The sequence below is a fragment of the Trichosurus vulpecula genome, chromosome 3, assembly GCF_011100635.1.
Source record: "Trichosurus vulpecula isolate mTriVul1 chromosome 3, mTriVul1.pri, whole genome shotgun sequence".
In the NCBI taxonomy this organism is placed as follows: Eukaryota; Metazoa; Chordata; class Mammalia; order Diprotodontia; family Phalangeridae; genus Trichosurus; species Trichosurus vulpecula.
In genome coordinates this window covers 171,804,094-171,818,859 of record NC_050575.1, presented here as the reverse complement: position 1 = coordinate 171,818,859, position 14,766 = coordinate 171,804,094, and the positions used below count along the sequence as shown (strand labels likewise).

General features: G+C 40.8%; 2 protein-coding genes across 3 annotated transcripts in view; both read right to left on the bottom strand.

Moving 5' to 3' along the window:
* Positions 1-348, bottom strand: part of SNAPC4 (small nuclear RNA activating complex polypeptide 4) — a 48,201-nt gene extending 47,853 nt beyond the window's left edge. Inside the window, exon 1 of the mRNA XM_036751542.1 lies at positions 286-348. The gene's annotated coding sequence lies outside the window, so the exon portion shown is untranslated. The remainder of the gene's footprint in view (positions 1-285) is intronic.
* A 3,421-nt stretch (positions 349-3,769) lies between these two features.
* ENTR1 (endosome associated trafficking regulator 1) lies at positions 3,770-14,749 on the bottom strand. Of its 2 annotated transcripts, XM_036751546.1 has the most exons (8): positions 14,493-14,749; positions 11,509-11,624; positions 10,722-11,132; positions 10,217-10,290; positions 8,759-8,870; positions 6,612-6,674; positions 5,426-5,565; positions 3,770-4,892 (listed from the first exon to the last, which is right to left on the bottom strand). In XM_036751546.1, exons 1-8 carry the CDS (start codon positions 14,560-14,562, stop codon positions 4,799-4,801), a joined length of 1,080 nt encoding a protein of 359 aa, XP_036607441.1. In that variant the 5' UTR covers positions 14,563-14,749; the 3' UTR covers positions 3,770-4,798. The 2 variants fall into 2 exon arrangements, with proteins under 2 accessions (XP_036607441.1, XP_036607442.1); XM_036751547.1 differs by lacking the exon at positions 6,612-6,674 and having other exon boundaries at positions 14,493-14,733.
* Between the last annotated feature and the right edge of the window lie 17 nt (positions 14,750-14,766).

Here is a 14,766-nt window from a genome sequence, read left to right as displayed (position 1 = left end):
CCATAACGAATCTCGGGGTCGAGTTCTGGCTTTGTTACTTGCATGTGACTTAGGGCAAATCTCTTCCCCCCAAGGATTTTATTCTGCCGTATGTTGCCCCTCAACCTCCATTTCAGGGCTCCTTCCTCCTCTCTGCCTGAGCTTCCTCCTCCTCTTCACCTCGCAGTTTACCCACCCCAAACATTTATTCCGCTTTAGTCGCCTTCCCATCTCCTCCTAGGGTCCCCTTCCCCCTTCCCCTCTCGCCCCCATCCACTCCCGCCACCTTGGAGTGCAGCCACTCACCTTCCAGGGCCAGGCGAGCCGGAGGAAGAAGCCTGCTTAACTGTCTTCCGGCTTTGAGCGGAAGCCGCTCCACGCCCCCTCTCACGTGCCGGAAGACCCGCCCCCGGCTTCGGAGGCGCTGGGCTAACGTCCGCGCGGCCCTGGGACGCTAGGGAGGAGGAGGGAGCTCGGACACTGAGAGTTGCTAGGCACCTAAGGCCGCCCTCCCCCAAGGAGGAGCCTTTCTTTTCACCGAGGGAGGGCCCGACCCCGCCAAGCCGCCGCTCATAGGCCCCTCCCCCCCGAGGACGGCGCCCCGCACTCCCCCCATCGCGGCGGGCCGTGCACTTAGCGCCCGGGGGGTCGCGCGTGTCCTCGGGCCTGCCACACTGGTTACGTGAAGAGGCAGTGTAGGGCGGGTAGCCCAGAGCTGCCCCCAAGGCCATGAGACTTTTCAGTTCGTGTCTGGTCTGTGACATTCCGTGGATGTGTGGCCCTGGGCACCGCACCTCCCCTTTCCCTGCTTAGGGCTCCAAGGCCTGGAGCAGGTGCTGACTTAATTGGTCCAAAGGCTTTTCCTACCCTGGGAGCCCTCCCCGAACCACTGAAATCACAATCCAGGCCTGATCCCCTTAATGTGAGGGCAATCTTCTTCATTGGCCCGTGAGATCTGGAAGCAGCGCTTCGCTTAATACTGAAGAAGAAAAGCCCTCAGCCCCACAGCCAGTGATGCAGCCAGGTCTTAGTCAAGGCTTCTGCTCTCGGAAGCCAAAGCCTCCCAACAGCACCAGCCTGGCTAATCTCAGGCCTCGGAGTCCCGTGGGATTGAAAGGGGGAGAGGGAAAGTAACGACACAAATACTTGAAGAACTATAATTTCAGTATTTTGGGCACTACTATTCCTTTAGCAACAAAGAGTGGAACCATTATATAATTTAGTAGTCTTGGGCAGCTGCTGTGGCTGAAAAATCATTCACCCCGCGGCCGTTCATGTCAACGAGCCTCCAAACCGAACTCGATTGGTGCTGGAACAGGAGACCTGTGGTCCGTCACTAGGCCCATATCCCCAACACTTCCCAGCTTGATAAAATCGCTGTCACCGATGCCACAGCCTTCAAGAACTCAGGATCACCTCCATACCATCCACGATGAGTCATTAGAGTAGGACTTTAGTGGAGAGAAAGGGAAATGTGGAAAGGTTAACAATAAAATGTAGGTAGGCTTGGGAGTGTTGAAAAAATGTTACTACTATACTCTGAGCCATAGGCGTCTTTTAGAAATAATTTAATTCAACATTATATCTGAGCCTTTTTCTAGTTCAGAGAGATATCCAATCTGGCACAGTCCCCAACATCCTTGAACAGGACTGCCCCAAGATTTCAAATGACGTAAGAATCTGGTATGAGGAAAAGATTTCTTAAAATACAACATGGGTTAACATTCCAGAATTGGGTAGACAAGTTTACTATCCCATTCTTCCTGGACCACTGCCCTTTTTTGTTCAGTCGGGTTGGACTCTGTGACTCCACTTGGGGTTTTCTTGGCAAAGGATACTGGAGTGGTTCATTTCCTTAACTCATTTTACAGATGAGGAAACTGAGGCAAACAGGGTTAAGTGACGTGCTCATGGTCACACAGCTAGTGTCTGAAGCTAAATTTGAACTCGGGTCTTTCTGACTCCAGGCCTGGCGCTCTATCCCCCTCGCTGCCCAACCACTGCCCTTACTCCTGGAATTAAGTTAAGTGACCTTTTTCTTTCCATAGATACTGTAATCCTTTCGTATTGAAGAATTGGTACTAACCAGCATGTCACACAGGTAGAGGGGAGACTGCCCATAGATAAGTTAGTGACCAAAATACTTCAGGGGCAAGGAAGGCAATGATTGTAAATATTATTTTTTGTTTAAAAGATTTGGTACCACCTTTAATCCATTTCCCTAGGAAAAGGTAGTTCATTCTGACCTATGGCCCACCTTTCCAAGGGGCTTTTTTTCCCTGGAATTTGGAGAGGGATATAATACTGACATTTTCACTTTTACCATGAACAAGGTTTTAAATATGCTTCTACACGGATCAAATTCTATTGGGACTGGAATGATGATGTTCCTAGGAAAGCCAGACACACAGAACGTCAAAGCTAAACAGGACCCTGAAGAGGCAGCATGGCATATTATCTATAGTGTCCGCATCCACTCCGACACTTTGTAACAGAATTTATCATTTAACCAGTAAGTAGCAGAGCTAGATTGGAACCCTGGTCCTCTAACTCCAAATCAAGTATTTCCTTCCTTGATAGTTTCCTCGGTTGACCTCCCCAGGAGTTTCCTACTGGTCTTCTTTTTGGTTCTTCCTAAGGAATGTGGCCTGAAGCTATTTCAACAGTTTTCAAGTGGTGCTTAATAAATACTTGTTGACTGGCAGACGGCAGTGGTAATTTGTCTCTCAAATAAGCTGAGCTGGCAGACTTAGACTGACTGCTGGGGGGGGGGGGGGCAGGGAGGAAAGGAGAAATTAGTACTTACTTGGTGTTGGTGGGGCCCTGTTAGAAAACAATTCTATATTTACCGTAACTATTCATCTCTTGTTAAATGTACTGTAATTCCTGCCTACTGCTATATGAAAGCCTGTGAACCTGAAGGTATATCTCTGAAGTAAGATAACTGAAAAGAAATCCCATTACCACTATAATGCAGGACATTCTTAGAAAAAACCCACCAAATTAAACATTATCTGATCAGAAGCAGTATGTGGCAAACATATAAGAAATGCTTGCATTGTAGCTCTTTTAGGCTGTCTCGTTCTATCAGTAAGAAGACAAGGTAAATAGCATAGGTACTATGCCCTTTTATAAATGGGGAAAGAGTCCAAGCAGTTAACGCAAATCATCTAAGATTGAACTGCTTAGAACTCAAGTCTCCTAGACTCTTCTGTTCAGTGCTTTTTCCACTAGAACACACTGTCAGAAGTCCGCTTTGATAAAAGAAGCAGTGGGTTATATTTTAACCCTTGTATCCATCATGTTAAGTAGTCTATACTTTTATTCAGCAGTCAGTGTACTTTGACTAGCATTTCTGTAAGCCAAAATTGTGCCTAGCAGTAGTGTGTATATATGCTGTGCATTTTACACATTTTTTGATTTGAAACCCAATTTCTTCCCCTCAGTAAGACCAATCTGATCTGCAATAATCAAAGTGCAAAAAGTTGGCTACAACATGGTGCTAATAATGCCACCAGTATGGATTACACATTCCCACACTAGCCAGTCAGCTAGCCAGATCGTACTCCTAGTCCCAGCCAGCTATCCTGTAGATTCACTTTGCTGGTCCCAAGTATCAGGCAAACTCAGTTAGTAAAAGTTAATCAATAAATTTGTGAATCAACTGAAAGTGAATGCCTTGCTTGTGATGAAGTAGTAACAATGTTTGAACATGAAGGGGAGCTGGTGTTGTAAGAAATGAAGTTACAAAATACATCCTAATTTAGCAAATATCAAAACTATCACGTTATACAGGTGGAAAAAAACCCTACAATTTATTTTTTTTTAAAAACCATTTACATCAAACAGCAAAAGATCTATAGAATTTTAGTGCCATTATCCACATCATAGAAAAGTTCTGGAAAGGCACAGAAGAGAATGTTCCCATGCCAACCAGGAAATATCTTAAAACTGCTGCATCCTAAATTTTACTGTATGTCATTTGAAAAGCTTAGCAATACACCACAGCAGGAGAGTTGGTATTTAAATATTAAGAAACCTGGTTAAAAGGTACACTTAATGAGTTTAACACTATGGAATATTAACTGAACAATTCCTGCAACAAACTTAGAAGAGCAGCATACTGGTACTTAGCTGGTCTGTTACAACTTGTAGCACTTTACTTGGCAATTGGTACTTATAGCCTGCATATATAAATATATATATATATATATATATGTATATGTATATGTTTTTAAACTATGTTTCTTGAGGGCACAAGTGTAAACCTTCAAGTTTTTAGGAACATTGGGAGATATTTAAGAGGCACAGTTACCCTAGGCAAAAGTCAGTCGTCTCTATTTATGTACATTTTGTGTTATGCTTTTTATTCTTTTTTTTTCTTTAAAAGTGTTAACAAAAGACACTCTAGTTAGGCTCATCTTGCAATTAATATCCAGGAAATACCATAACAGATAGTAGAAGGCAATACTTATTTCAGAACTCATCTTCATGTTTAGAAAATTCCCTAAAAACAGATTAATTTTCCCCCTTTTCAACTGTTGGTAAGAGAGTCTTTGTTTATTAGAGTTTGTGAAATATGACAGTTCACCTAAAAGAGTTCATATAAACTTCAGACTCACCTCAAGTCCAACAGTTGCTACCCAACTGAGTTTTTAAGGCTAATAACCCTCTTTTAGGTCATGAAATTTCTATTTCATGATGAGTACCGAGGAAGATGATTGTATATTTAAAGACACAATTGTATTCCCCAAGTAAAGCAAGAAGTGATTTCAGCATTTAAGTAGAGCTTTAAGCTAGAAGACATTTCAGCAGTTTGTCAAGGCTCTTCTTCTTCAATTTCAGAAATTCTGTCTATGGATTTAAGGATTTCAGCAACAAGATTCAATGTTTCAGCTCCAGAAAGCAACTGCCTAGAATGAAAACATAAACAGATATAAAATGTACAGCTTTCTCTCCTTATTAGATCGGAAGCTCCTTGGGGGCAAATCTTACTCATCTTTACTTCTACCACCCTGGCAGAGCCCTGTACATAGTAGGCATGCAATAAATATTTGCAAAATTAATCGGTGTATGTTATTTACAGTGTGCAGTTGTAATAAGAAAGACATTAAAAGGCAGAGAATTCTAGAATCCTAGAAAAAGATCAAGTAAAATGGAAAAAATTTAGATTAGTTCATATGTTTAAAAAAAAAAAGCTAACAAGATAGATTAATGGGCTCACTCAAAAGATGACAATTATACTATTCCTATTTTCCTATGATTAAAAAAATAAATCACCAATTCCATTCCATCTGGAATACATCAGAGGTGACAAAGGAAGAGCAGTATCCTTCTTACTCCCATTAAGCTTGCTCATCTTACCAGCTGTCCTAGGAAGATTTTTTTAAAAACTGGAGGTCCCCACCACTGCAGCAATGTTCCATATATCATACAGAAAACTTACTTTATCGAAGCATGTGCATTGTTCATGACGACTTGGAGATTCTGCAAGGCAATATCTGTGTTTTGTTTAACTACTGTCAAATTGGCACACTGACCAGATCGCAGGGCTTCATTGTCTCTCTTATAATTAGTAAGCTGAGCCTTTAGAAGAAAGATGATACAGTTTAATCAAAATTAGTTAGGACTATTAAGACATGATACAAAGTAAAATACTGGGCAAAACAGCATGCCTGCGGTAGCTTTCTCATTAGAAACCTCAAAACAGAGTGGTAGAGACTTTACCATTCAGAGTAGTTATGAAATTTTGCTAGCTGACAGCCTATAAACTTATTATCATTGTTATAACTAGCTTTGCTCCTGTCCTGTGAGATGTATGGGAACAGATTATTGTTTTTTTCTTGGCTAAAGAGTCACCAGGCTCAGTATCTGTCACCTACCCAGTCAAGTCTATATATTAAAAAATTTTCCACATGTAGATGCGGCTGATATCAGAAGCTAAAATTATGTTCCCAATTCTTGCATTCCCATCTGAACTCTCAGGCACATCCACATTCTACTTGTATATACATCTTATTACCTCTACTAATTTTTTTAAGTTTTTTGAGAGCAGGGACTGTCTTAGTCATCTTTAAAGCAGCACAGTATAATGATAAAAGCACTGAACTTAAGTTCAGAAGACATAAGTCAATCTCAGTCCTGCCACTTATTGTCTGACTGCCAGCAAGTTATCTGCAGAGAGTAGGGACTTTATAAATATCCACTGATTTGAACCTCTCCAGATCCGTTTCCTCCTCTGCAAAATGGGAATACCTGCTCTATCAACCTCATAAGGCTGAAAAAAGAACCAAATGAGGATGTGCATGAAAGTGATTTGTAAATTGTAAACTGCCGTGCAAATGTGAGAGTATAGGTGTTATCATTTGTAACCTCTTTCCTGTCTAGCACAGTGTCTTACACATATTAGGTGCTCAGTCAGTGTTGGTAGCACTGAATTTGCTGAAGTAAAAATTAATCTTTCACAGTTATGGAATCATAAATTTTTTTGAATTTGGTCCAATTGAGGAGGAAAGGAAGCAGGAAATATTATTAAAGGTTCACTTCCATGTTTTCTTTCTTGCACTGATTTGCAGCGCAGAGTAGTAACACGTATGATATGCCTCCAGGGAGGAAATAAAAATGTATTTTACCTGGAGCATATTTATTTCCTGCTTCAGTTTTGTAACTTGATTTTCTGCCTTCACAGCCCGCTTCTGTTATAAGAAAACCACTGACATTATAACAGTAAATTCTGAAAGCCATTTAAAATGTATGGTTATTAATTTATTCATTCAACAAGCATTTATTAAATGCCTACTATACTGCCAAATGCTGGGGATACAAATATAAAAACAACATGTTCTCCATACTCAAGTAACTTACAGTCTATTGAGGGAAGATTTACATTAAAAAGTTCAATATAAAATATACACAAAGTAGTTTCCGGGAGGAATCATTAGCAACTAGGGAAGAGGTTAAACTTCTAGGGGTGGCGTTTAAGCTAGGCTTTGAATGAAGTCAGGGCTTTCTAGAAGCAGAGATGGAGGAAGGAAGCCCAGGTATAAAGGACAGAGCCTGTACAAAGGCACAAAGAAGGAAGTTAGTATATCATGTATGAGGATTAGCAAGCAGGCTAATTTGGCTGGAGTGCTGAGAGTGTGAAGGACAGGAACTAAGTCTGGAAATATACATTTTGCAGGAAGATTCTGAAGGGTTTTAAAAGTCAAATGGACAAGTCTGTATTTTACTACAGAGGCAAGGTGGGGGGGGCCTGGAGCTTCCTGAGCAGGAAAAGTGTTATGGTCAGACATGTACTTTAGGGATACCACTTCGGCACCTGTGTAAAGGACAGACTGGAAAAGGGAGGCTGGAGGCAGGTAAACCAATTAGGAGACTACTGTAATAATGCAAACAGAAAGTGATGAGGGCCTAAACTAGAATGGTGGCTGTACAACTAGAGAGAAAGGGTAGATGAAAAATACACTGTAGAAGTAAGAATCAACAAGACTTGACTAATAATTGGATGTGAAGAGTAGTGAAAAGGAAGAGTAGATATTAATATGAAAAAAAAAAGATCTGATAATGCTAGTCGTGTGAATTTGGTAAAAGTTCCTGAAAATACCCACAGTTAATAATATCTTTAAGGAAATGGAGACCTGCTATTTTTAGTACTGGCTACCAGATCACCCGAATTCTTAACAAAATTTTGGAAAAAGTTAAATTTGCAAGCTTTTTATCCAGGAAATAAGTTACCTGAGAGATAATCTCAACTCTCAAAGAAAGGCGTTATAGGTCTTTGGGAAAGCAAATGCCTTGTCTTTTGTTATGCAGAACCCTGATGCTTAAAAAATGTTTGCTGAATTGAATCACATTCTAATTGTCATTAGCATCTACCACAACAGAAGTACTTGATCATTAAAATAATGTATGTTGCAGGTAAATAACAGCAAGTTTACGAATTTTCAAACTAAAATAGTAAAGCTAGGTGAAACTGATATTTTACCCAAGAAACCCACCAAAAGAAGTTTATACACTTAAAATCTGGTTAGAACATACAATTTTCTAATCATTAACTTAGAAGGGAACTTAGAACTCCTTTCTAAACCATCTGCCCACAGATTAAATTTTACAACATTCCGAATAGGCATTTATCACTGTCTGAAAACTTCCCAATGACAGGATAGTTGTTTCTTACCATTCCATTCTAGAATAGCTTGGACTGTCAGAAAATTCTAACTTCTATCAAGCTGAAATTTTAAAATTTTTACCAATTGACCCTATTCCTGCCCTGCTGAGCTTATATAGAATAAGCCAACTCTTTTGTATTCTAATAGCTATCTTGGAAGGTCAAAAGCAGCTCTTCTATCTCTATCCCCAAAAGTCGACTTTACAATATCCTATTTTCAACCCTATTTTACATAAGGATATTGTGAGTCAAGTGAACACAAAAATCCAGGAGTACCTGGCATTTCTGCTGTGACTAGCCCTCTAATTTCATGAGTATAGGGAATTTCCAGTAAGGAAACATCTACAACCAGGTCAGATAAGACACTCACTCAGCAGCTTAACCACCATAAAGGACTGTCTGGAGCATTAAGATGCAAAATAATTTGCCTAGAGATACTTGTAACACTACCTATAGTTACTGCTGAACAAAATGCATAAAACATTGTGATGGTGCTAGTAGATCCATCTTCTAGTGGACAGATAATACATTCTTCTAACAGAATTTTCTTGACACACACATACACCTTATAGTCTCCCAGAAGACATATTAAAAACATTAGAAATATTTTACAGTCATCAATTCGAGATTCTGTTCCACTTGCTGTACCACTGATTCGAGATCATGATAATCGCTTTCCTCTTTTATCATTTTTGCTTCCAATTTCCGCTCAAGTGTTCTTACCCTAATTGGGAAGAGGAAAAAAGATGGGTTATTTTAATGATCATGGTTCCTTCAAAGAAGGCTGCTCAATAAATCTGTTTTTCAAAGAGGATTTAACATAATAGGGAATAGCTATAGCATAACTATTGCTTGGGTCACAACTTATCAGCATCTTTCAGTTAATTTTTTTTTTAAAGTAGCTGATTACTGTTTTAAGAGTTGACATCTCTTTACATACATCTTATAGCTTCCATACCAACTTTGTGATCCCCACTTTACAGATGAGAAAACTGAGGCTCAGAGAGCTTAAGTGACTTGCTCAGCATGACATTGTAACCAAGACAGGATTTGGAATAAGATAAATTACATCTAGTCAAAGGACTTGAGTTCAAATCCTGGCTCTGCCACTTCCTATATAACCTTGAGCAAGTCATGTAACCTTTTACGGCCACAGTTTCCTCATCTGTAAAAAGAGGGCCTTAAGACTATATGCCTTCTGACCATTGTGGAAATATGTTTAATGATTGCACATGCATAGCCTATATCAGATTGCACGTCATCCTGGGGAGGGGGGAGGAGAAAGAGGGGGAGAAATTTAGAACTCAAAATCTTATAGAAATGAACGTTGAAAACTAAAAAGAAACAAAAATATATTAAAAAAAAGACTAGAAGCCATCTAAAGTACCTTCCAGCTCTAACTTAATGACCCTGGGATCACTCTCTTTTTCTTTTTGCCAGGGAGAAGGCAGGGCAATTGGGGTTAAGTGACTTGCCCAACGTCACACAGCAAGTGTGTCAAGTGTCTGAGGCTGGATTTGAACTCAGGTCCTCCTGACTCCAGGACTGGTGCTCTGCACCACCTAGCTTCCCCTCCCCTCCCCCGCACCCACCCTTCCCAGATCACTCTAGAGTCCAAATCCATCATCTCTCTACTCTATATAAAGCCTCTTGTTTTGGTCAGTTTGTCTTGCCAATTTCATTTATTATTTAAGGAGTGAAATGTTCATTTCAAATAACAGCTGACATGCACATTTAGCTTTTAGTTCTCATTTGGGCATCCCCTTTTACAGAAGAGTTAACTGAGGTTGTGCCAGGTCAGCCAGAGAGCAGCAGAGATGGGATCAGAACGCTTGTGTTCTTAACTCCGGTTAGCACTCTGTCCTCTCTGCCATGCTGCATCTCATAGAGTGGCTTGATTATATAACTCAACAAAAAACTGAATGAAGAATTACACAGGAAATCTTTAAACAGAAAGGAGATTTATCATATGCCATCCCTTAGAATGTGGACTATAACAGCAAAGCTGTTACCCTCCATTTACATGGAAAGAGAAATGAAACACATATTTCCGGATGTAAGTGTACATACATTTCTGTCTGAGATTCAGAGAAGTTCTGAATCTCATTAATTTTTCTTCTTAGCTTACAGTTTTCTTCTTTAAGCTGAAGAAAAAGAAAATTAAAATGAGAAATTCAAGGTTCTAAACTGGTCAATAGCCTGCGTACAATTAGTCATAAAATTTCTTAACTGTAAAGGTAAAAAAAATCTAAGACAATAGGTAAAGATATTTAGGTTTCTAAGATGTTTTATCCAGCTATGACACAAGTATTCTATTGTACTCACATCTCCTGTACTCGCATTTGTTACACAGTACTGTTTAGAGCAGCTGCATTCATATCTGTGAGCAACACCAAAATAACTAACCATAATAAACAGCAACAAGCTGTAGCAGCACATTAGGGCTGATTGTGTCCTTTGCTCCAAAGGCATAGAGGCCATTAGGAAAGCAAAATCACTAGTTTTTCTCCATGAGAAACTTCCCAAAACACTTGAGGTTTATCAGGTAGGTGAAGAGCATTCCATCCACACTTACTGCTTCATAGCTTATCTGCAGCGACCGAAAATGCCTATCTCCCAAGTATTCTCCATGAGCAGCAAATTCTTTGTTTGTGTTGTTCACTTGAGATGTAGGAGAAACACATGAGTCACTATCATTTAAGGTCCATGGAGCAAGAGACTCAATGCCTGACAGTTCAGATGGGTTGGTAAAAAAGGAAATATATGTACTATGTGGTGATGTGCCAGTAGCAACTCTGGAAGCATGAGTTTGTTCCATGGCAGATGGCCGATAAGTCCCACTCCAATCATCATCTTCATCTTCATCTAACAAATCTCCAGCACCAGTTGGATCTTGGAAAAAAGGTTCCTCATAGTCTAAACCATATCCTACAGTTTTAGAAGTTGGGGAATTATTTTCAAGTCCTAATGTATGTCTTGTAGATTCCTAACGAAGAAGAAAGTCAAGAGTTACATTGAAAAGTTTCTTTATTAGTCTAAGTTAATAATACCAGTAATTAGTAATTTTTTACAGTCTTATGTTCAATGTGTTTTGTATTTCAGATTATAACAAAATACCCCGCTTTGTTTAAAAGAGGTAAGTTGAGCAGATGGAACACTGGGAGGATAAATCATCTGCATGTGGCATTACTGTAAAACCTAACTATCTAAAACGAGTTATATGATTTGATTTTATGAGAACATTGATACCAAACTCTTCCATGATTAACAATATCCTAAGGGAAAATGTAAACCAGTAGCGAAAATTCAGTGAGAGTTTTTTCTCCCCTCATTGAACTTAAATGCAAATTCCTTTAAGTTACCTTAGTATAAATTCTAGCATTGGTTGTTTCCTCTTTGGACAGGCCAAGGTTCTTGGTTTTCAGAAATTCTTTAAAGGAAAATGGATTTGCCTCATCCAGATCTTCAAGATTATCATCTAAAATAAGAAAAACATTTCATAAATGCTTAAAAGTGATTCAGATTTATTAGAAGGGAACCTTCCTTTAGGTTTTTCTTATAAACAATATCATCTAATCCAGACTTTTGAACACCAAGCCCCATACTGACTCAGGATAATTGTTTAACAAGGTTAGAGCTGACTTGTGGAGGGAATAACATACACACTCAATTGAATATCTTTCCCCACAGGAAAGTAGCGGGGATAAAAAAGGCGGGATGGTAGAAGGGAGGGCAGATAGGGGGAGGAGGTAATCAAAAGCAAACACTTTTGAAAAGAGACACGGTCAAGGGGGAAAACTGAATAAAGGGTGACAGGATAGGATGGAGGGAAATATAGTTAGTCTTTCACAACATGAGTATTTTGGAAGTGTTTTACATAATGATACATTTGTGGCCTATGTTGAATTGCTTGCCTTCCTAAGGAGGGTGGGAGGGAAGGAAAGAGGGTAGAGAATGTGGAACTCAAAGTTTTAAAAGCAGATGCTCAAAAAAAAAAAAGTTGTTTTTGCATGCAACTGAGAAATAAGATATATAAGGAATGGGGCATAGAAATCTATCTTGCCCTAAAAGAAAGTAGGGGGAAAGTAGATGAGGGGGGTAGTGGGTAGTAGAGTGGTAGAAGGGAGGGCTGACTGGGGAACAGGGCAATCAGAATATATGCCATCTTGGAGTGGGGGGGAAGGTAGAAATGGGGAGAAAATTTGTAACTCAAAATCTTGTGGAAATCAGTGTTGAAAACTAAAATATTAAATAATAAAATAATTGTTAAGGAAAAAAATAAGGTTAGTGCTAAACTGAAGTGAACTGAGGTACAATTAAGACACAAGAAACAAGAAACTTAACACTAGCAATGAGACACCTCTACAAGTAACTCCATTCTAAATTCTTTCATTCTTTTTCCTTTACCTCAGAGTACTTTACCTGGCAACTGTCTCAAGTTTCCATATCTACTCTGTCACTTGCTTTACTTTTCTACTTCCGTACTTCTTTCAGTCTCCCATACATGTAGTTAACTGCACTATCCTGATTTTTAGAACCTCCTAAGCCATGCTGCCTTTTCAGACCTTCCTTCTAGCCCTTTTATGTATTTTTATCAGTCACCACTGGTCTCCAATCTTCTTGTTTTTCTCATCCCTCAGCTCCTTCCTACCCCAATCCAGGATCTAGCCTCCAACTCTTTTATTGTTTGTTAAAAAAGTCCAGCTCCTTCCCACTCCCAACATAGGATATCCCGCCCCCCTCCCCAACTCTGTTGAAGATTCATTTCTTCACCTTTTCCTACCTCCATACTTTTGCCCATGCCTTTCTCCTCCTCCTTATCTGGGACAATCCAAATCCTTCCCATATTTCAAGGCCCAACTCTAACCTCCATTTACCTTTCCCAGACATCACCACCTCATAGCAATCTCTCCTTGACATGAATCACATTCACATACATTTTTGCCTGAGTTTCAGAGATGTTTTGAATCTCATTTTTCTTCTTAGCTTTTTACTGAGTATCTACTATGTACATAGTGCAGTACTACGTGCTGCAGACAATAAAAAAGGAAAAGACACAGTACCGAAGGTTTAGCTGGGGGAATAAGATATGTCCAAGTAAAAAGGTAAAGAATTTAACATGTCACCAAGCACTTCAGGATTAGTGCTATGTAAATAATACAGGCAATAAATGCTTTCAGATTTTAAGTTCCTTGACAACAGAGACAGTATCTTTCCCAGAGTAGCCTCTCCTAAGGTAAATATTTGAGTGACAAGTCATAGCTGCAGTCCTAGAAGTACTTAAAATCTATACAATCACGTGGTATACATAAAAGATTAAATAATTACAAAAGATGTCACAAAGCAATACCTGATAAACCAGATGGGCAGTTTAAGTGCTCTATCCCTTCTTAAGCTCCATGTGGCACAGGGCACACAAAAAAAAACCCTCAAATGACTACAACATAAGACGCAATTCAGTTTGAACATTTGAGTACTCCCATCTGAAAAACCCCAATGCAAAAGTATGATGGGATAAAAATATGGGTGGACTGGGAAACTATGAGTTTAAATCATAGCTCTGTCACCAGCTACTTACCCGCTTCTGTCTTTACACATCCTATTAGTGAGAGGGGTTGGGTCTAGAATATAGATTTTTCTATATTCCTTTCCTTGATGGGTGATTCTATGGGGCAGCATGGATAATTAGAGAGTACTGGGCTGAGTACAGTCAATTGCAATGCTTTGGTAGTTAGAAGGATGTAAGGCTATGTTATAGCTTCAGAGAAGGGGCTCCCTGGAGAAGGTGGTGCCTCCAACTAAAAGCCATCTGGGCAAGACCTCTGCCTCTTCTGGGCCTCATTTCCCCATCTGTACACTGGCTGGGACTTTAAGGGACAAAGGGAAATCACAGTTAGGAGTTCAGAGAAATGTCTTTCAGAAGGGTCCTAAGTCTGGCAAGCCTGTTCCCCTCACCAGTTGTTTCCTCCTCTATAAAACGGGCAATAGCCAACACTGGGTCTCTTAAGTAATTTGCAAGCTAAGTGACTGCCTCGCCTCCTCCTACTCCTGGGTGAACTTCTCAGATAATCAGAGGCCAGCATTGGTCAGGCCTTGTACTGTTAAGAGCCTAAAAGGCTCCCTGGAGGCTGAGGAAGTTTAAGCAAGCCTTCCTGAAGGAGGAGCGTCCCCCACCTGGGCCAATCTCGGACTTCAATTTCCACTTCGGTACTCTGAGAGAAGTGCCGCCCTAGAAGATCTCTAGATACCCTCCCTTCCAGCTCTGGCGCCTAAGGCATAGACGCTACGCCAGTGCGGAGGGGAGGGCCGGAGAGAGGCTCTGCCAGCCTCGGTCGCTAGGTCTCACCGTCCTGGATGACGAGGCTCCGGGCTCGAGACAGCGGGGTGAGCCCCGTGCGGCGGGTGTAGCCAGACATCCCCGCACGGCCTCAATTCTGCCCGTGGACGGGGCCAGACTTCCACTACCTGGTCTCCATAGCCTCCGGTCAGCTCGTCTAGGATCAGCTCCGCCCGGTTCAGCTCGTCTCGGGGCTTCCGGTCTCCTCCCACCTCCTTCCGCTTCGCCCACTGGGCGCCGGAAGCGCGGTGGCTCGTCCTGCGGGCGGCGGGGGAGGAGGCGG

Excerpts from the sequence above, each read along its gene's own strand:
- ENTR1 (XM_036751546.1), bottom strand. The coding sequence starts at position 14,562 with ATGTCTGGCTACACCCGCCGCACGGGGCTCACCCCGCTGTCTCGAGCC. Across the intron at positions 11,133-11,508 it reads ATGCTAGAATTTATACTAAG|GAATCTACAAGACATACATT; the intron begins GTAACTTAAAGG and ends CTTCTTCGTTAG. Across the intron at positions 5,566-6,611 it reads AGGAAATAAATATGCTCCAG|GCTCAGCTTACTAATTATAA; the intron begins GTAAAATACATT and ends TTTCTTCTAAAG.